Genomic DNA, 22,118 nt, shown 5'->3' on the forward strand with positions numbered 1-22,118 from the left:
AAAGAAACACTTCATATGTGAGTAGTTTAAGAAGAGTTTTCCACTTTAAACCTGTTCTTACCTCATCTAAAATAGCATCCCAGAAAAGCACATTGCTTCTATCTGAGTGACACTAAGGGAGGTATGACTTCTATGGCTCAAAATCCTACTTGGTCTCTTTGGGCCCTCTTGCCTCCGCAGTTCCACCCACTACTCTAAAGCACTGGAGGATAGGATGACTTCTGGAGAGTACCTCTCTATCAGATGTGACTCCCATTCCCTTTCCCTTTTGGCAGTGCTGGGGATTGAATCCAGGGCCTTGCACATTGTAGGGAAGTGCTCTACCAAGGAGGTTTACCCCTGGCCCTTCGTTTTATTTTGAGACATGGTCCTGCTAAGTTGCACAGGCTGGTTTCAAACTTTGTGATCCTCCTGAGTAGCTGGGATTAAAGGCATGGGCCACTGCCTGGCTCAGATGTGAGCCAAAGCTTTCATCTCTTCTGCCTACCTTATAAGTAGAAAGCTGGTAGAGAGAGTTGGAAATTGCTGGATCAGAGGCTTTTTGCTTTTGGATCTCTCCTCTTTCCCTTAAGTTGAGAGAAGTGAATATTTTGGATGTAGATCTGACAGTCCATCAGAATTGGTTACCTGAGATTTATTATGCAAACTGTCCTTCTGGTCAATGTTTCCAAAGAGGTATATTTTTATCTGGCCAATGGGGGAGTGATGCAGAGATTCCTCCCTTGGGTGAGAGAGAGTGAGAGCTCACTAAGCTCTGCATGTGGGCAGAGTAGGAGAGAGGTGAATGGGACTAGACGGAGCCAGGATCTGAAGGAATGATGGGATAACACTTGGGATTCCTAGGGTTGGGGGATTCTAAGTATTGGGAGAAGTAAGTGCAAAGGCCCTGAGGTGGGATTGTGCCTGACCTGTTTGAGGAATGGCAATGAAGCCAGTGTGGCTAGAGAAGGGTAAATGAGGGTGAGTAAATGATGGTGGTGGGGTCAGGGTCAGGGGGCACAGGGGTGAAACCATTTAGGATCTTTGATTTTCATAGAGAGAGATGGTAGGATTTGAAAGGTTCTGAGTGGAAGAGTGGTCTCATCTCCCATTTTAAATGGGCTGTGTTGATATTAAAGGGAATGGAAGGGCAGAACAGGGCGATGATTTGGGAGAGAAGTGCAGTCTTGAGGCTAAATTTGTCAGGGAAATGAGCAACCGTTTATGGGCTGTTTATGGTCTGCAGCATACCCTGAGCAAACCGAGTTCCAACTACTGGAGCCAAAAGCCGCCTAAGCACTTCATTGTTTACTTAGAGTCAGTCAGGCGGGCCCAGAGAAGCAGGTGGAAACTATCCCAAGCAGCAGTGTGAAACAGGTGGCCCTGCTTGCCATACAGGGTGCTTGCACTTGGTTGCTGGAGGTCTGTGGTTATCTCCCACAGTTACTAGAAAAGAACCAGAGTCAACATTCATCTTTTCACTTTCTTACAAAACAGCAGCTGACCTATCACATTTACTTAGGAGCTTTGCCTAGGCTAACAATTAACTGAAAGTTTATGGGACATCAAAGAGCCCTCTCATATACTGGATTGGATTCTGGAACAGAAAAGGGAACATTGGTGGAAAAACGGGCAAGTTCTGAATGAAATCTGTAGTTCAGCAATTACTATTGTACCAATGTTAATGACTTGATAAATAGACCAGTTGAGGTTGTTAAATATAAAATGTTAACAGAAGAAGCAGCTGGGTGAAGGTATATGTGAACTTTTTTTTTTTCTTTACGACTTTGGCAAGGTTTCAGTTAATCTAGATTTTTGTTATTTTTTTAAAAAAAATTAAAATAAAAAGTTTTACTTAAAAAAATCCAAAAGGGGGAAGAATGACACATGTGAACAGTTTGAAAGATGACTTTTCAGAGATTAAGTTGTTCCCCAAATATATTCTAAACTTTTAGTCATTTTTAATCCACTATTAAGGAATAGCTTGTTTTTCTACAACATAGAGTTAGAAAATAGCCTTTTGGTTATGGTTTAGGTATGAGGTATCCCTCTAAAGCTCCTGTTAATGCAGGAATATTCAGAGGTAAAAATGAGTAGATTATTAGAGCTGTAACCTAATCATTCCCCCCTAGTTTGAACCGACTGATTAGGTGGTAACTGTAGGCAGGTGGGGAGTGGTTGGAGGAAGTGGGTGAGGGGGGTGTGCCCTGCGGCTTTTTCCCCTCTGGCCCCTCTCCCTGGGCTTCTTGACCCCACATGAGCTGAGCAGCTTTCCTCTGCTGGATCATTACCCTTAAAGAGGTGCCTCATCTTGGGCCCAGAACAATGGAGTCGGCCCTCTGTGGACTGAGACCTCTGAAATCATGAGTCTCAAATAAACTTTTTCTCCTTTAAGCTGTTCTTGTCAGGTTTTGCTTCCAGCCACGCCAAAGCTGACTAAAACACTCTCTTTTCATCTCTTCATTTAGATTAAGCTGCATTACAAATACTTCACTTGCCTTCGGAATTCAATGTGCATCTTTCACTTCTTTCTGGGTTCTGTCCCACCTGGGAAATAGATTCTTTTCAAAACTATTTGCCAGTGCAAAGCCTTATCGTTTGTTGATTTCTCTTCTCTCTCTCTCTTTTTTTTTTTTTTTTTTTGCCTTTCTTCAGTCTTCTAGGTCTTCACTCTTGGTATACACCCACATCTCTTCTCAGCAAATGTAACTGATCAGCACTGGCCCTTGAACTATACTCCCATTTATTTTATTCTTCCTTAAACCTAAACATAACCTTTATTTCTTTACTGTTTTGAAGCTTTGGGGGAAAGAAATTAACCATCATGTGAAAAAAAAAAGTCCTATCTCAGTTTCTGATTGTTTAAACCAGTAACAATAAGTGCCATGTCTCCGGGAAAGTGACCTGTGGTGACAGGCAATTGGTATAAGGATGAAAACACGCTGCTGTAGCCCACTGGGTCTTTCAGTGGCTCTTGTTTTGATTATTTCTGGCAGGCTGTATTTTTTTCAAGAACCTCCTCAATGGAAACAAGTAGCCTTATGAATTCAGGTTATGGATTAATCAGGTAATATGAGAAAAGATGACCAATTGCAGTTTGAAGTGGTAGCCAGATAGGAACAAAAATTTATGTTTCCACATAAGGTAGAAAAAAGATTGATGAGATTTTAACCCAGCATTAAATCTCACAATGATACTCTGGGGGTCTTCAAATATATTTCTTAGTTATTTGTTAGGACAGCCTTTAAACCACCGTGGGAAGCTGACAGACAGATAATTAACCAAAAAGCTTTAGGAGGAAACTCTCCACTTATTGGGTAACAAATCTTTATGCTTTCTAATATGTTAGGCTAAGAAAGTTCTTCCTAGTATGTACTTTAAATTTCCAGTGCTGTAAATTAAGCTCATGACAGAGAGCTAAAATCAATACAAGTAGACGGACAATACTAATATTCCTGGGAAGTTTTAATGAAATATTTAGGATGGCAAGAATGAGGCTGAGGGCTGGGGATGTGGCTCAAGCGGTAGCGCGCTCGCCTGGCATGCGTGCGGCCCCGGTTCAATCCTCAGCACCACATACCAACAAAGATGTTGTGTCCGCCGAGAACTAAAAAATAAATATTAAAAAAAAATCTCTCTCTCTCTCTCTCTCTCCTCTCTCACTCTCTCTAAAAAAAAAAATGAGGCTGAATAAGCTGAAAATGTCAGGACCACCTACACATACTCCCCCTAAAATGGTGTGATGGGGAGGGAGATGGAGCTTGAGGTGATGGCCTTGACTCTTTCCCTCATACCTGGGATATTCCAGGTCCAGGCAGAGAAAGGCATTTTCTTGGATTCTTTCAGCAAAACAAGTTGCTGTGACATTGTAAATGCACCTTCTCCAGGGAAGTGGGACAACTCAACCAGGAAAGATGCCTGAACACTCTGGCCTCTTCTCTCACACCATGAAACACAATTTTTTTTCAGAGTTCTCCAGCCAGTGACAATAACTAAGCTATGGCATCTTCTCACCAACACTGTAAAGCCAAGGATGACATCAAAAATCTCCTCCAAAATGATTGACAGCCCTTGGCTGTTGAAAGGCTGGAGAATTGGGACAGTGTTGGCATCTGGCCCAGCCCAGCCTGCATTACCCCTTGATATCCTCTGCTCAAAGCAGGTTAAATTGTCAGGAGAAATCCACCTTATCTGATACTAGTCTTTGCTTTACAGCACATTCTTTTCTATAGGGAAATGGCTACAGTAACAACATCGAATGGCATGGAACCCAGTACAATAGTCCTTTTTATGCCAAAAGACAGATACTTTAAATTTAGGACCTGGGGCTATTCAGCTCTTTCCATCAGGAAGTGAAATCAAGTAGAAATGTTCAAAGGTGGAAAGGTTACTGCTTATTTCAGGAACCAATATGGCTCTGGCACATTCCACAGTCTATGTATTATGGAAATGCATTCCTTCGTGATTCTGCAGAATACACCCTGGTTAGAAAAAGAGCCAAGTGCTCCCCCCCCCCCCCCGCCCCCATCGCCTTGCATATATAAAACAGCAACAGGGCTATGCATAGAGAATAGCATGGGATCTTATTATGGATAGCAGATTGCCCTTATTTGCACTGTGTCATGACATATATTTTCATTCTCTACAAGATCTCAGAATTTCACAAATCTCAAGTAAAAATATTTTCCAGGTTTGCTTGATTATTTATTTATTTTTGTGGTATTGAGAATTGAACCCAGGGGCTTGCACATGCTAGGCCAGTGCTCTACTATCGAACTGCACAGGCTGGCTTATAATTTCTTATTCTCCTGTCTTAACCTCTCAAGTAGGTGGGATTATAGGAGTACGCCACCATACCTGAGTTTTCAGATACATTTTTAAAAGCCCATCTGAGGAGTCAACAGTGGTCAATAGTTCTGGGTTGGGCTATCAATACTGAGGGTTGAATCCTTATTTCTAGTGATTTCTAAAAACAGGGTGGGCATTCATTTATCTGAGGTGATTTAAATTGATCTTGCTTGGCTTCAGGGATAAAGAACGAAGGCTTAGCTGTCCCTTCCAGCACCTGAGGCTGTGAGAGATGGACACACGCAGGTAAGAGCACAGTTTCCTCACCTCACCCCAGGCGGCAGGTGGGGGCTCCACAGGAGGGTAGTATTTAGGCACATCCCAGGCCACCGCAGCCATGAACCACTTGAAGTCCTTGCACTTGAGCTGTTTGCGCAACTCCTTCTGGGCAGAGATGTCCCCAGTAGAGAGGTGTCTGTACTCGGGCCGCCGCTGGTAAATGTACTCGGCAAATTCATCCATCCAGGTCTCAGCCACCCGTTTCAGGTTCTGTGCAGCAGAAAAAGAAAAACTGTCTTTTACTGGCTTATATGCTCCAAGGGAAGCTTTAGTTGCAGAAGAAAATGAAAAGAGAAGAATCAAAGAAATCAGACAACCTCAGGCAGCTTTGGTTGGTGGCTTGTTAACAAAGAGAGTTTTCATAACTGCAAGAAGGGTGATAGGATTGGCCTGTGTCTTTGAGCATAGTTCGCTTCTGGCATGGGGTTCATATGCCAGTTTTGTAATTAATTTATCAGAGCCAGTAAAGATTTGGCTCACAATTATATCAACTTTCTCCTGCCTGTTATTTTATGACCAGGGAGCAGGAAGCTCAGCCCTTCTGTCAGTTTTGGGATTGAGCAGGTTACCTGAGAATGGCAGTAGCAAGAGATAGCTACCCAGGGGGGTGGTTGTAGGATTAAGCAAGGTAACAACTGTGAACTGCTTAGAATGATGCTTGGCACATGTAGGTAGGATGAAAAATAGAGTCATTATTTTTAGTAGAGGGAGAGTGCAGATTGGGAATAGGAGACCCTGGGTCCTAGGCTTGGTCATACATACTCAGCTGTTCCTAAGGCCTTTGGGAGGGGCTTTAGTGGAGATGACATGCTCTCTAAGATTCCTTCAAATTCTATGGTGCTGAGTGGTAGAGGGAACAACCGCCTTTGTCCAGAAGGTACCAGTTTTGACACCTCCAGCTTGAAGCAAAGGCTGGTGTCCCACAGGCTCTTGTTCTTGTTTTTCCAGTTCAAATTAATTCCTTATGTTAAGTGCATGGCTGGAGTGAGCACTGACCTGGGAACTTTGAAGTTCTCATTAAACTTATTAAAGTTCACTTGGGAATTTATTTAATAAGATTCAGACAAAAGTGACTCAGGTAAAAACTAGTGATATTTAGGGAAATCAGTTTGTTTTATTTTTTTATTTTATTTTATTTTTAAAGAGAGAGTGAGAGAGGGAAAGAATTTTTTTAATATTTATTTTTTAGTATTTGGCGGACACAACATCTTTGTTGGTATGTGGTGCTGAGGATCGAACCCGGGCCGCACGCATGCCAGACGAGCGCGCTACCGCTTGAGCCACATCCCCAGCCCTCACTTTGTTTTAAAAATTGCTAATTTAGGACAGAATCATGCCCAGAGTTTTGCTGGATTTGGAGTCACAGGTTTTGATACCTTATTCCTAATATCTACTTCCAGGGTCTCCCGATGGACTCCCCACCAGTTCACTCCACACCCTCCATGGATTATGTTTGTTTTGCATATGCAAGACTCAGAAAAGAGGCAGAGCCACAGAGACTGCTCTTTTTGAGAAACATGTTACCTAGACAGGAGGGTAGGGAAATGATACAGACAGTACAAGAATTGTCATCTGTCATTGCTTGCTATCTCATTTCCCATCACCACTGTCTTGTCTATACACTTTCCAACTCCTGTCACTCTGGTTGACCTTGACACATGATCAAAGTAGCTCTTGCCACTGATTCTGAATTGGATCACAATTATATCAATATCATTATATATATATTCACTTGGGGACAGGAAAGACCTTTCTGTGATGGCACATGTACTATATATATGTATGGAACCCAAGTGAGAGTCTATGGCATCATCTTGTCATTTACATTTCATTTTGACAAATGCTCTGTATGAAATGCATTCTTTTTATTTGTCTTCAGGCAGATGATTTTTATGAAGATTATGAAAAGATTCAAAGAGAATGGAAGAAATTAGTTAATATTAAACCTTTTTGATTTTAGGCTATAATTGTAATCTTTTTTAAAAATTTCAATTAGTAAATAAAGTGGAAATACTTAATTTTCAACTATTTTTACATCTCTCTGATCAGTGAAAATGAATAAGTTTAGGACAATATCAAAAAGTAGAAGCAAAGAAGTAAATTACTCAGGAATAATGAGAAAGTGACTTTATTAAGTGAAAATAAGTTTTAAAACTTCTGATAGCTCACAAAGAAGAATTCGTCATGAAGGAATCTATTTTGACTTAAACACTTTAAAACTGTGTCATGAAGTTAGAGGTAGTTTTTTTTTAATATTCAAAGACTTTGTTTTATTCATTTATTTATTTATTTGTACTGGAAATTGAACTCAGGGGCACCCTACCTCTGAGCCACATCTCCATTTTTTATTTTATTTTTTATTCAGAGACAGGGTCTCACTGAGTTGCTTGGTGCCTTGCTGTAGCCGAGGTTGGCTTTGAACTCACAATCCTCCTGTATCAGCCTCCCAAGGGGCTAGGATTACAGGCATGTGCCACTGCGCCCAGCAAGACTTTTTTCTTTTTTTATTATAGTACAAAGGCTGGTGATGTGAAGGTGGAGATGTAGCAGCCATTGTCTTGGTTAGCATCATCTGCCTATCCTAATGGCAATGAATGTACAAAAGCTACCGCCGCCCTGTGTTATGCTTTTCCCAAAGCTGCCCATCAGATCCTGACCCCACACACTAATCCTGAGGCAGAAAAAGCTGCTAAAGAGTATCCTGGCTTCCCTGCCTGTAGTCCAACACATCACAAAGCCCATCTCCATGAGGCTGAAGCAGCTTGGTGGGGACTCTATTCCATAGAGACCCATGGCCACCAGCATCTAGCTTGTGGTCTCAGCCTCTCAGTTTTCTAGATCTATTTTTTTCAAACTCTAGCACCTTGCATGAATACAAGCACATGTGCATGCTCATCTGGGCATATAAGTTGTTGGAATAAGAAAGTATCATATTATAAATGAATGTGAACAAATTCATAGGGCGTGCATATAACTATTGATAAAGGTCTTGAAATAGAAACAATTAAAGGAAGTGCCATTGGTAAAGGCTAGATTTTGTTCCTTTGGGTTTTTGAAACAGAAATGGAAATATTATTAAACACCTCAAAGAGGAACTGATTAATTTAGATAGATACATTGATTTAGAAATGGCTCAAAGAATGATGATCAATGTTATTCAAATAAGCAATATTAATAAGTAAAAGGGGTGGGTGATAAATTGTCAGCTTCAGGAAAACTGTATTGCTGCTAACCGAGGGACTTGCCAGTTAGCTGTGCATCATCATGCCCTTTTCAAATTGAAATACATTAAGTTGTAGATTAGATTTTATGATTTCTCAAACACTTCAGAAGTATTAGGATCGTGCACATATCTCAGGAATAATGTCAAATCATTGATTCTTTTTTTTAAAAATTTTTTCAGGTGTTATTGTTTAGGTATGCAGTATTCCCCCAAAACTCATGTGTGAGACAATGCAAGACCATTCAAAGGTAAAATGATTTTGAGAGTTGAATTAATCAATTCAGTTATATGGATGAACTTGGTGGTAACTGTGGGAAGGTAGGATTGTGGCTGCAGGAGGTAGGTCACTGGGAGCATGTCTTTGGGGTATATTTTTTTTTGTCTCTGGTGAGCAGGTCTCTTTCTCTGCTTCCTGGCTGTTATTTATTGAGCTGTTTTCCTCCACCATGCCCTTCTGCCAAGATGTTCTGACTCATAGCCCAGAGCTATGGAGTCAATTTGCTTTGGACTGAACATGTGAAACCGAGTGCCCAAATAAACTTTTCCTCCCCTATATTGTTCTTGTGAGGTATGTTGGTCATAATGAGGGAAAGTTGACTAAAACACTAGGAGAAAGTAATAATAATTTTATAATAATTGCAAAGACTATGATGGCTTTTTTCTCTCTAATTATGACTGTTCCATAAACATTTAAACGCAAGTAAAACATCCTGTCCATTCTCTAATGACCCAATAACTCATTAGACATCTTCGATTATAGGTTCTCTAAATAGAATTTCCTATCAGGAGGAAGCTGTCAGTTATTATGGTCAAGGAATAGCCTTCAATCTCAAACCATACAGATGGCTGGCCAAATAAAATCACTCTTGGATCATTATTATGGAAATAACAATATACTATATTAATTTGTCAGAGTAGTTCTTTTATTGTAGACTAAACCCACTCACTCCAGAAAATAGTTATAATCATATACATATTTGAATTCATCAGTGTATTTATATAGGAGTACAAAATACACATTCAAATACATGGAGGTAATGGGGTAGGTGCAAAGCAGTATTTCTCACTTAAGCATTCATAGCTGTGAAAACTTGTGTAGGCTTATGAAACAGAGATATCCCCATAACATTTCTTGCCAGAAATGATAAAAGAGAAAAATAATTCAATCTTGAGTTGTCCCATCTGTTTCTGAGATTGAATGAAATTGGGAAAGTTTCTGAGATGTTCAAATAATAGTTATCAAGAGGAAAAAGAGTCTAAAACTTGGACAACGGGAGACAGATACATGTGATCATTTACTCCTGAACTACCAGAAGTTATATCTATAGACATTTTCTTGTACACATGGAGCCAGGTGTTAGCCGGATTTCCCATTTAGTGAAATTTAAACAAAAGTGCTTTAACCTCAGATGTCCTTGATCCCCTCAAAATTTCTGGGGATTCCCATGGGTGGGTGTTCACACATATGTCCTTCATTTCCTTTTCCTGTTTGGGGATTTTTTTCTACTGCTGGCATCTTTCCCTCTGTCGTGCAAATACTTGAATGGGATGCTTAGGTACTTTTCTTCATCTCTTAAATGCCTTTCCAGTAGATCACTTAAGTGTAGGCTTTTCCTGAAGATTTTCAGGCAATAGCAGACACTTACATGATTCAACAGCAACAATAGGTCCCTGGTAGTTCTCTTAATGTTATTCTCCTGCATGAAATTTCTGTTTATATGAACTTCTCCATTCATTGCCTCTGAAAAAAATTCAAGTACCTCCTGCCTTTGTCCTTCCTCAGTGCTCTCTCCTATTCGTTTTATCCCATCTGTTCCATGAAACTCTTTCTATTTCTTCCAATTAGAATTGCCAGATAAAACACATGGCATATAGTTAAGTGTGAATTCCAGAAAAACAACAAATAATTTAAAAATACAAATATAATTAATGCTGAAATTAATAGTATTGCATGGGGCATGCCTTTACTGAAAATTCTTTGTTGTTTATATCTGAAATTCAAATTTAGAAGAGCATCTTGTACTTTTATTTGCTAAATCTGGCAACCCTACATCCCCCAATACATAATTTTCCTATAATATGTGTTACGCGAATGTTTGTAATTCATTTAGTGACTCTATGTGCAGAGGCTGGCACACCTCGATGCTATTGACAATACATTCACCAAAACATGGTGAATGTTTTGCTTCTATGGAAATTATTCCAGGGAAGTTTCAAGCAGCTCTCTGTGGAGGAGTCTGCTGTGATACACAGCTGATATCAAATAAACACGCAATCCCACTGCTTTTCAGCTTCTAACAGGTGGCCCCTGCTGGCCCTCTATCTGTGAAGCAAGCAGGAAGGTAGCCACAGAGCTTAAGGAAACAGCAGGGCTAATTGGTAGCTAGAGGCAAAGGCTCAGCATGGCTGGAATGGTCTGATTAAGGAGTACTGCTAACTTCTGAGAATGAGTAGGTGAAGGCCCTCTATCTTTGCATATCTGAGCTGGGCTTCATTTAAGATCAAGTTCATGTGAACACAGAAGATTGGGGTAGAGGGCCCTATTGCATTTTAGTTGGATGAACCTGAGAGGTCTTCCCCTGTTGGGAAAGTGCCCACAGCATAGAGGTCATGTTACTGTTTGAGAAAGATATCTACTGGAGCTGAGGAATGAATATAGTTCTTTGGTGTAGAAAGCAAATGAAGGATTTCTCTATTTTAAAAAGCTGCAGACCTTCATACTTCTTGGTGACAAATGAAGTAAAAGCTGTTATTCTGAGCACCTTCTATGTAAAAGACATTGGTAGCATGCTCTATTTTTATGGCACCCTCTGTGATTTCTTGCCTATAAATCACAACATGTTCCCCTATTCAACCCAAACTGGTATTAATCTCTGCTTTCTCTGTGTTACCCATATATTTATTAACACATTGAACACATTCAGCTCTATTTAGAGGTCTTTTGCATTCAAGTCCTATTTTCTTTGTACAGTCCAGCACTAAATCTGTCCTTAATTCTAATACTCATCAGGTCTCAGAATTGGTATTTTACAAGGAACATTAAATCACATTTCTAGCTCAGTTCATATGAATGGATTTCTAGTTCTGACTGTTTATCTTTATTGGGCAGCAGGAGGAAAATAGATCGTGGCATTTTTTTTTCCTGCTGGTTCAAGAAGCTACATAAATCAATGTGCTAATTATTTTTTTGGCCAGCAACATTTTAGGCCCTACTGTTCAATTCTCCTAAAGATGCAATCCCTGTTCAGCTTCTCAGCATAATTTTTGGGAGTCAATTAAAATTGTTTCCCTGGCCATGAGACTGTCCCAGACATTTATATTACTTGGACCACCTCATCTCAGCAACGTGCTTCTGCTTCTTTGTGCAGGGGGTGATTATTACATATGCATCCTAATCCACAAGCTGGGATTGTGTCAATATTAGCCTATTGTATTATGGAGAGTTGAGTAATAGATTTTTCTTTCTTCAGCTATATATTGTTTGGTGCTTCCTGGGCTCCAGAAACTAGTAACAGCTCACAGGGCCAATCTCATACAGATACAGTTTCTTATTTGTCACAGTCACTCCTACAGCAAGGAATTGTATCACTATCCCATGACTTTAAAATTTTTGCTTTGATTTGAATGCATTTCTCATCTCCTCTTTGAAGCTTAAGAGGGCTTTAGTGGCTCAGTAGTCCCATCCCAAAGCCCTCTTATCATTGATAATATGATAATATCATGATGGGTACAGCTCAAAAGAGAATCTCTTTAAGCGAGTCCCAACCTCAGAACAATTATTCAGCCCCATGCTACTTTCCTCTGATCTGAAGGCTTCTTTGAAGTCAGTGGGAAACCTGCAGTGGAGGGAGAGGAGGCTAATCCAGTCTTACAAACAAGGCTTCTCTGACAGGCAATTTCCTCTTCCTTCTTCCCCAAGGCTGTGTGAGTTGTTTGTAGGTGGTTACCTGCTTTTGGTTGTCTTGAACAAAGGTTAGCTTTTTCTTTGATTTTATGTCTTTATCATATTTTTGCCTGAATCTTTTGAATATTTATGGTAGTGTTTATGGAAGCATTTGATGTAAGGCTGAACAAAAATCAGCTCCCTGAATGACTTAGTAATGTATCTTATTTAAAAAAATATTGGTAAGCTTAACTTTAAAAAACAATGTCATTGAAGAATAATAGATATATATGAAACTGCTTATATTTAAAGTGTACAATTTGGCACACTTTGACAAACGTATATATTCAATGAAATCATCACCACAATTCGGATAATGAACATATTCATCGCCTCCAAATGTTTCCTCTTGCCTCTGACAGTTCTCTCTCAGTTTCTTTCCTGTAGGAGTTTTAACCATTCTCAGGTAACCAGCAATAAGTTTTTTTTTTGGTCATTGTTGTTTAATTTGCATTTTCTGAACTTTTATATAAGTAGAATCATAGAGTATGTGCTTTTCCACCTGGCTTCTTTCACTCAGCATAATCATTCATATAGTTTTATGTATTACTTTTTTTTTCTATCAAGTATTGAACCCAAGGGTTTTCAACCACTGAGCCATATCCTTGGCCCATTTTATTTTTTATTTTGAGACAGGGTCTTGCTAAGTTGCTTAGGGCCTTGCTAAGTTCCTGAGTCTAGTTTTGAACTTGTGATCCTCCTGCCTCAGCTCCCCAAGCCTCTGGGGTTACAGGCATGCACCATGTATTACTTTATATTGTATTTTGTTATATGAATATACCACAATTTGCTTATCCATTTCCCAGATGATGGACTTGTGGGTTATTTCTAGTTTGGGGGTATTAAAGATATAGCTATTATGAACAGTCTTATACAAGTCTTTGTATGGGCATTTGCTTAAATTTCTCTTGGGAATATATCTTGAAGTGGAATGATTGGATCATGTACTAGGTATATGCCTAACTTAAAGAAACTGCTAAACTGTTTTCTAAAGTGGTTGCTCTATTTTACATTCTCATCAGCACTATATGATTATTTCAGTTACCTTACAACTTCCTCAACCCATGTTATCATCAGCTTTTTAAATTTGGTCACTATAAAATTATGTAGTAATAACTCATTATGGTTTTAATTTGCATTTCCCTAAGGACTAATGATATTAGGCATCTTTACATTTACTTATTTACCATCTATATATTGTCCTTGGTGAAGTATCTGTTCAATTATTTTTCCCATTAAAAATTATTATTTTGGTGCTGGGGATTGAACCCAAGATAATTTTTTTAAATATGTATTTTTTATTTGTCCTAATTAGTTATACATGGCAGTAGAATGCATTTTGACATATCATACATAAATAGAGTATAACTTCTCATTCATCTGGTGATGTAGAGTTACACAAGTCATGTAATCATATATGCATATAGGGTAATAATGTCTGATTCATTCTTCTATATTTTGTGCCCCTATGTTCCCTCTCTTTCTTTCACTCCCTCTGTCTAATCCAAAGTACCTCTATTCTCCCCACCCTTATTATGAATTAGCATCCAAATATTAGAGAAAACATTAGGCATTTTGTTCTTTGGGACTGGCTTATTTCACTTAACATAATATTCTCCAGTTCTATCCATTTACTGGCAAAATGCCATAGTTTCATTCTTCTTTAAGGCCAAGTAATATTCCATTGTTTGTGTGTTTCTTTATCCATTCATCTGTTGAAGGGCACCTAGGTTGATTCCATAATTTGGCTATTGTGAATTGAGCTGCTATAAACATTGATGTAGCTGCATCGTTGTAGTGTGCTGTTTTTAAGTCCTTTGGGTATAAATCTAGGAGTGAGATGACTGGGTCAAATGGTGTGAACCCATGGATCTTGTTCATGTTAGTCATGTACTCTATCATTGAGCTATACCCTGGCTCTTGATTTTTTAAACTATTGAATTTTGAGGATCCTTTATGTATTTTATGTACAAGTACTTTGTCAGATATGATTTGCAAATATTATCTCACAGTCTTTGCCTTCTATTTTTATTGCCTTAACTGCCTTTGAACAGTAGATGTCTTAATTTCAATGAACTTCAATTTATCAATTTTCCCCCCTAGGGATAATTATTATAGTATTTCTTAGAAGTTTTCACATAACTTCATAAAATTTTTTCTTCTATTTTTCCCTAAAAATATTGCAGTTTTACCCTTTACATAAGTCTGCTTCATTTTAAGCTCAATTTGTACATGGTACAAGATATGGATTGAAATTTCCTTTTTTTGAGTATGGATATCCAGTTGTTCTAGCATTATTTGCTGGAAAAACCTATCTGTTCTCCACTGTATTAGCTTTATAGCTTGTTGAAAATAAATCAATCCTATGAATCCATTTTTGGACTCTATTCTCTTTAACATTTTTAAACATTTTTTTAAACATTGCACATGTCTATTAGTTTTTGTCATTGTTGAATTGTAGTAGTTTAAAATATGCTCTGGATATTAACCCTTATCAGATATATCATTTGCAAATTTTTCTCCCTTTCCTTCACTACCTTTTTAAGTCCTTTGATGCATAAGTTTGCCTAATTTTTAAGCTTCTAGTGTGTCACATGAAATAATCATGTCTCTTAAGGTAAAACTATGCTGAATGTTTCCTATGAAAGGCTGCTAAGCAAAAACCGCAGTATTAGTTATCTATTGATGCATAAGAAATTACCCCACCCCTGAGTGGCTTAAAACAATAATAAATTTTAAAAAATCATTCATAGCTTCTGTGGGTCAGAGCTTGGGTGTAGTTTCTGGTTAGGTAATCTGGTTAAGATTTCTCATGAGTTTCAGTCAGATTCTTCCAGAGGAAGCAATCATAAATTTTAATGGGGCTGGAAGTTCTTTTTCCAAGATGGCTTAATTACATGTCACATTGGTGCTTGCTATTGGTAAGAGGACTCTATTCTCTCTCATATGAACTTTTATACAAGGCTTCTTGAGTATCCTTAAGACTTGGTGTTGTTGTAGGGTGTGAACTGATAAATACAATCAATAAGAGTATAAGTTATAGGTTATAGATTAGAAAAAAATATAGATTATAGATATAAGATTTTGACAAGTGAGAAAAGACAATTATAAAGCAAGAACTGTCCTAGAAAGGCCTAAGACTCCATTTTGTTGCCTTCTATAAAAATACTGTGACAAGAGCTGTTTCCGAGAAACTGAGATGAAAGCTGTTTTCTTATAATATATTGTTTTTTGTACTTTGTACCCTACAAAATGTACTTAACCCAGGATGTGGTGGTCTTGGTGACCCAAGACATTGAATTGATCCTCACCCCTGCTAACCACCTGGTCAAACTCAGGATATGTCTGTCTAATACCTGCTTAAACCCAAGATGCAATTGTCTTGAGTTGCTGTGCTATTTGCTCTCTTAGGTTCTATGACTGGCTTGCTTGCATGACACTAAGGAAAGTCCCTGAGCTGGGTTTTTGTCCTTAAATTCCCAAGACATAGGCCAGGAAATTGCTATTCTCCCACAGAGCTTCAGTCTCTATGGGTGGGTGACAGTCCCTGGCCAGGTATAAATAAAGCTCTCTTTGATTTGAATTCAGACTTAGAGTGTTTTCTGAAGTGACTCCCCATAACAGTGTCTGGCTTCCCCAAAGCAAGTTCTTCAAAAGAACAAGCTGGAAGCTGCATTAGCCTTGGACACACACACACACACACACACAAAATAGGATGATAAGACAAAAGTAAAAGCATGGTTTCTGATTTTTACTTATACCATCAGACACTTGAAGGATTTTTGGGCTAAGATTAAGGATCAGAATATGATGGAATTATTTCCATGATTACATTTTTGAAATTCTGGGCAACCAGAGCTATTGAACTATTGGAGACAGACCATAGGAACAGAGATCTTCTGAGTGAGCTAGGATTTAGCCATCCTGTTTGAGCCTAACCAGGATCCAGAGAATGTCTGGCACTTGAGGACTGAAGCATTGATTCCTCCAGAGACAGCACCACGAGTAGAAGTTAGTGCTCTTATTATGTGTGTGTGGTGGCGATAATGGTGTGTCTTCCTTGGTGGCTTCAAAGGCAGAAGATAAAGAGCAGGAGCAGAAGAAGCAATCATGGGACACAGTGAATCTGGCAGGTGGGTGCATGAGCATCTGGGAGATCTGGAGACCCTTTGGGAACATCTGAAGGTTGTTCATTTCTGGCAATAAAGCCAATGGTACCTTGCGCCACCACAATTCACATGTCAAAGGAAGTATGACTTATTTCCAGATAATTATTATAAATCCATTTGATATTTAAAAACAATAAGCTATATCCAACATTTCCAACCATTAGCCAAACAGAGTATCAAGAGTCACAGGAACATCCATGGCAAGCATTCAGACAAAATGTGGCTACCCTAAATGGCGCTATAGCATTTATTCCAGCAGTTGTTTGTAGGCCTGTTTGATTGTGCATTCTTTCAAAACAGGCAGAAAAAAATCCTCTATGTTTATAAGTGCTCATTTCAGAATCCTCAGATCAAATATGTCTGTTTATAGCTTAAGCAATCTGTGAAATTTTATTTATTTTTTCTTGGCAGTGGTGAGGATCAAACCCAGGGCCTCGAGCATGCAAGGCAAATCTCTACCATTGAGTTATAGCTCCACCCTGAGAAATTGTTTTATGAACTGTTTTCAGAATCAGAACACCCAAAACACAGACACCACAAAGTTAGCATTTGGTTTTTGACCAGTTGTCAATTTACAAAGCACCAAATGTTTTTCTCTACCTCATCCAGCACTAAAAAAGAGATACATTGGCGCTGGAATTGGAGTTGGAAATGAAATTCTTGCCATGGAATAATAAACTATTAGAAACAAGGTAATTAGAAAGGAAATGAACTAGCAGAGGCCTCAAGCTACGTGTTACTGTGCATTCACACATCTCATGGGAAGAAGCTAATTCCTCAAAATGAGTCCCTTCGATGCAGGTGCTCCTGTGGCGTCATCCTGGGGTTAGGGTCCTGGAGGGCAGAGTTGCAAAGCAGCCAGCCCTGCTGCCCCTTGCAAGAATGGCATTTTTGTTTATTGAGATTATGGCATGCTAGAGTATTCTAATTTGCTTAAATTTCAGTAGCTTAATTTTGTAGCAGCAGGGACCTATTTTGTCTGAGCAAGATTTCTCTTTTCTGAGTCTCCAGTGGAGTTGGGAATGCAGGAAAATGTTCAGTTCTAATAGGGGTAATGATAAAAACATAATTATAATCCCCACTAGCCCACAAATGGGGCTCACCATGCAGTTTGTTTCTCAAGTGCTTTGGAAAAAAGAAAGCTATATAAATGCTAAATAACAACATAATGTGTCAAAATACTCTCTATGGGAGGAAGAATAACCAAATCAAACTGGAAAAGGGATCATCTGAAATAGAAAATAAATACCTTTTTAATTTCATTAAGAATGACAAAGTAAAAGTACTGATTAATAATGACAATTATCATGTAAGTATCTATGCCTGCCATTTAAGTATTATATTTACTCTATAAAATATTCTAGTAGGTATAAACAAAAGCTAATATAAAATGTAAGTCCTCATAGGATAGCTGTAGAAATGCTGAATATTGTCCCCACAGCTAGGGGACTGCCTCACTCAATTATATGCTCCATTTTGCACAGTAGAGAGCATCAAATAATTGATTCACAAGTCATAGCCAAACTGAAACTTGGGAAAGCACCAAGGAATATCTGAGACAATTAAGTTGAGCTAAATGCCTTAATGTTGGTGAGAACACAGCATCTGTGGGAGCTTTTGGGGAAAAAATATGTAGAGCAAGTAAATAGGAAAAAATGAAACCAAAGAATAGTTTTGAGAGGTTTTTGTAGGAAATGAAGTTTTAAAACAATGTCTTAACCTCATTTTTTCACAGTATTTGAAATGGCAGAAGATTATACCTGCAAATCATTTACTGTTTTACTTTCTTTTCTTAGTGTCTGTGTATGGTACAAAAACTCTATGCTTTACCTCCAGATTATTTAACATATTTAAAAGACAATGTGTTATTCTATTTTTATTTGTTAAGGAAATGAACAGAATAGACAGATACTTAATAGAAAGTTCTGATACCTCTAGGTTAGGAATTAAGGGAACGAATGAGAGTCAAGTAGTGGTAAATAAATTTGTGTTTCAGATTTTACCATTTTCCCTGGCAAATGGAATAATTACACTGCCTTGTTCTCCTTGCCTATAACATAAGCTTAAAATAGCCCTGTGTTCAAGAGGCAATGCGATGAAAGTGTGAATATGCGTGCTCCATCAGCAGTTCCTGTCGGAAAATTTTCTACAGTGTGTGGGTATCCTAAGCTGAGGTGCCATTACTTTACGAAAGAAGCACTTAATCTAATTGGAAAAGCTCAATGCTACTGACTTAGGATACAGGGTATGTTGTACCTGGCACATAGTAGACACTTGATAAATACTTATGGACAGAATTTCTGCAGCCTGAGTGAGCCTCCTTGGAGGTTAGAGATGATATTTATCTTCATCACAATGGGGTCATCCTATCTTAATGGTTTATTGAATCATTATTGTCATATAATAAATTTATGGTTTATGTTTCAGGAGGAGAACATGGAGAGTAATGAAATACTATTTTGGAAGCTGCTTGAACTTCTTCAATAAATGCTTCACCTAAATAGAAATACTACATTATTTTAGTAGAAGGTGTTCTATTTTTATATTACGGCCAAAAGGGACGAGAAGCAAAAATGTGATTGCAGTATATGAATCATCTTTAGTTCTTGCCACAAGTGTTGGATATAGCATTATTGCCCTTTTTTGTTACATTGTAAGGAAGAATTAGAGATGGTTACTGTTTTCAGAGGGATTGCTTCTGCACTGAAGTCTTAGCCATTTATGCAGGCTGAGTCTTTGGGGAAGAATTTATCATTCTTGCTTTCCAAGAGAAAGCCCATGTTAGGCCACCATGTCCCTGACTCAATGATAGTTTCAAATAAAGCATCTGAACCCTGTAGTTTTAAGAGCAATAGAAAGAAGTGCTGGCTGCTCTTGATGACTAAGTTTGTCATGCTACAGCCCTTATTTGCTGGGCAGCTTTATGGGAGTAAACTGATTCACAGTCATCAGGGGAGAAAGGTCAATTTGTGGAGTGTAGCTTTCCCATTCATCACCATACTTTATAGCCTTGTTGGTGATTTCATTATCCGATATCAAACTAGTCATTTTGGTCTTGTTAATGCTTTTCCTTAACCTATATATATATTTTTTTCTGCCACAAACAAAGGAGAGCTGCATATGTTAGATATGGTATTTTTCCATTTCAGCTATTTCAGACTGGGATCACTGACACCATGGTCAACAAAGAAGTTTTCATTAATTGGCTTGGGGTGATCTGGCTTGTATACTGAGCACTCCTCCTCCCCTTTATCCCTCTCCCTATTCCCATCAATTTCAGGAGTCTGAGATGATCTATGAAGTCAGCAGAGTTGGGTGTCGCTAGAGAAATGGCCCTGGAAGAAAGGCATCTTGGGAAGTGTATTAAGAAGTCATTTCACAGCTGTCAGAGCAAAACAACCGTTCTCCCTCAGGCCTTGGATTTAGCCTTTGTACCGCCAAAGTACAATGACCATAGGAAATCTTCATGGGTCATTCTATTCAGTTAAGAAACCTTAAGTAGATACAGAGAGTCAAAAGCATTTAAAACCTGTCTGTGGATTAGTGTAGGCTGTAAGATCGATCAGTAAGCATAATCTGTCAATATAAAACAAGCATTCCTATATAAAAAAATAATACTATATGCCGTATGTGGCAAATACTTCCTCTTCTTCTTTTTTCTTTTTTTAATTCGGGGCATTTGACCACTGATCCACATCCCATCCCTGTTTTGTATTTTATTTAGAAACAGGGTCTCTCTGAGTTGCTTAGCATCTCGCTTTTGCTGAGGCTGGCTTTGAACTTGTGATCCTCCTGCTTCAGCCTCCCTCCAGAGCTGCTGGGATTATAAGCATATGCCACCGCACCGGGTTTCCTCTTCTATTAAATTATAGTTCTATTGATAATCTATATGAGCCAGTTTGCATATAAGTGAACCATATAAGACATAGGTCTCATTCCATAGTAAATCTGATTGTTTCATTTAGCGTTTCTCTCATCCTCATGGTATTCTGGCATATAGATTGCTGAACTGTGTGGACTGTATGTGTCATGATCAGGACTCTCAGAGAGAAAGAAAGATGTATGTTCAGTTTGTTCCTCATTTAAACTTCCAGAGCCTATGTAGTACCTGACACAATAAGCATTTTTCTGTTTTCAGAAATGAAAATTTAAGCCAAAGAAAATCTGGCAAAGGTCTTTCAGGTTATCAGAATTCTAGGCAGAAAGTCTATGTCTGTGTCTCCAGATCAGTCACTTAGAATTACACATACACAGCACAATTTTTCATATCTCTGGTTGTATTAAAGTGTATTGACACCAATTTGTGTCTTCATACATGTACTTTGGATACAAAGGCATTTCTGTATATCAATGACAAATCCTCTGAGAAGGAAATGAGGAAAACTACTCCATTTACAATAACCTAAAAAAAAAAAAGATACTTAGGAATCAACTTAACGAAAGAGGTGAAAGATCTGTACGATGAAAACTACAGAACCCTAAAGAAAGAAATCAAAGAAGACCTTAGAAGATGGAAAGATCTACCTTGTTCTTGGATAGGCAGAATCAATATTATCAAAATGACTATACTACCAAAAGCACTATACAGATTTAATGCAATTCCGATCAAAATCCTAATGGCATTCCTCATAGAAATAGAAAAAGCAATCATGAAATTCATCTGGAAAAATAAGAGACCCAGAATAGACAGCTAAAGCAATCCTTAGCAGGAAGAGTGAAGCAGGTAGCACCACTGTACCAGACCTTAAACTATACTACAGAGCAATAGTAAAAACAAACAAACAAACAAACAAACAAAAAACCAGCATGGTATTTGCACAAAAACAGACTGGTAGACCAATGGTATAGAATAGAGGACACAGAGACTAACCCACAAAATTACAATTATCTTATATTAGACAAAGGTGCCAAAAGCATGCATTGGAGAAAAGATAGCCTCTTCAACAAATGATGCTGAGAAAACTGAAAATCCATATGCAACAAAATGAAATTAAACCCCTATCTCTCACCATGTACAAAACTTAACTCAAAGTGGATCAAGGACCTAGGAATTAAAGGAGAGACCTTGCATCTAATAGAGGAATAAGTAGGCCCTAATCTTCATCGTGTGGGATTAGGCCCCAACTTCCTTAATAAGATTCCTATAGCACAAGAATTAAAACCAAGAATCAATAAATGGGATAGAATCAAACTAAAAAGTTTCTTCTCAGCAAAAGATACAATCTGTGAGGTAAACAGAGAGCCTACATCCTGGGAGCAAATTTTTACTCCTCACACATCAGATAGAGCACTAATCTCTAGTATATAAAGAACTCAAAAAGCTAAGCACCAAAAAAACCAAATAACTCTAATGGTTATGTATATGGATATTTCGTCTCTTCCCACCAGATGGTGATGCTAGATAAATAGAAGGTACTGAATAGTGAATTGAATTTATTTTTCATAACACACACTAGTACCCTGCTTAGAGGGCTACAGCCCTTTTACACATTTGTGTGCATGTATGTGTGTTTGCGTGTTTTGGAAGTCTGCTGGAATCACCAATTTGCAAAGGTACATGAATGAAAGATGCACAGTTTTTAGAAGAATTAAATGAACTTTGTACAGGTCTAAAACAAGCCTTTAGGATCACGTCTCCAGCTCCCTCTCCATTTCCTAATGAAGCTAGAAAGATTAA

At 38.4% G+C, this 22,118-nt stretch overlaps 1 protein-coding gene across 1 annotated transcript in view; it reads right to left on the bottom strand.

Moving 5' to 3' along the window:
- GALNTL6 (polypeptide N-acetylgalactosaminyltransferase like 6) overlaps nucleotides 1-22,118 on the bottom strand; it is a gene marked incomplete at both ends in the record, with an annotated part of 1,074,421 nt that overhangs the window by 60,175 nt on the left and 992,128 nt on the right. The window contains one exon of the mRNA XM_081269347.1: nucleotides 5,095-5,316. Coding sequence (XP_081125473.1) covers nucleotides 5,095-5,316 — 222 coding nt within the window. The remainder of the gene's footprint in view (nucleotides 1-5,094; nucleotides 5,317-22,118) is intronic.

Source organism: Spermophilus citellus (genome assembly GCF_964194105.1).
Source record: "Spermophilus citellus genome assembly, chromosome: 16".
NCBI classification, from domain to species: Eukaryota; Metazoa; Chordata; class Mammalia; order Rodentia; family Sciuridae; genus Spermophilus; species Spermophilus citellus.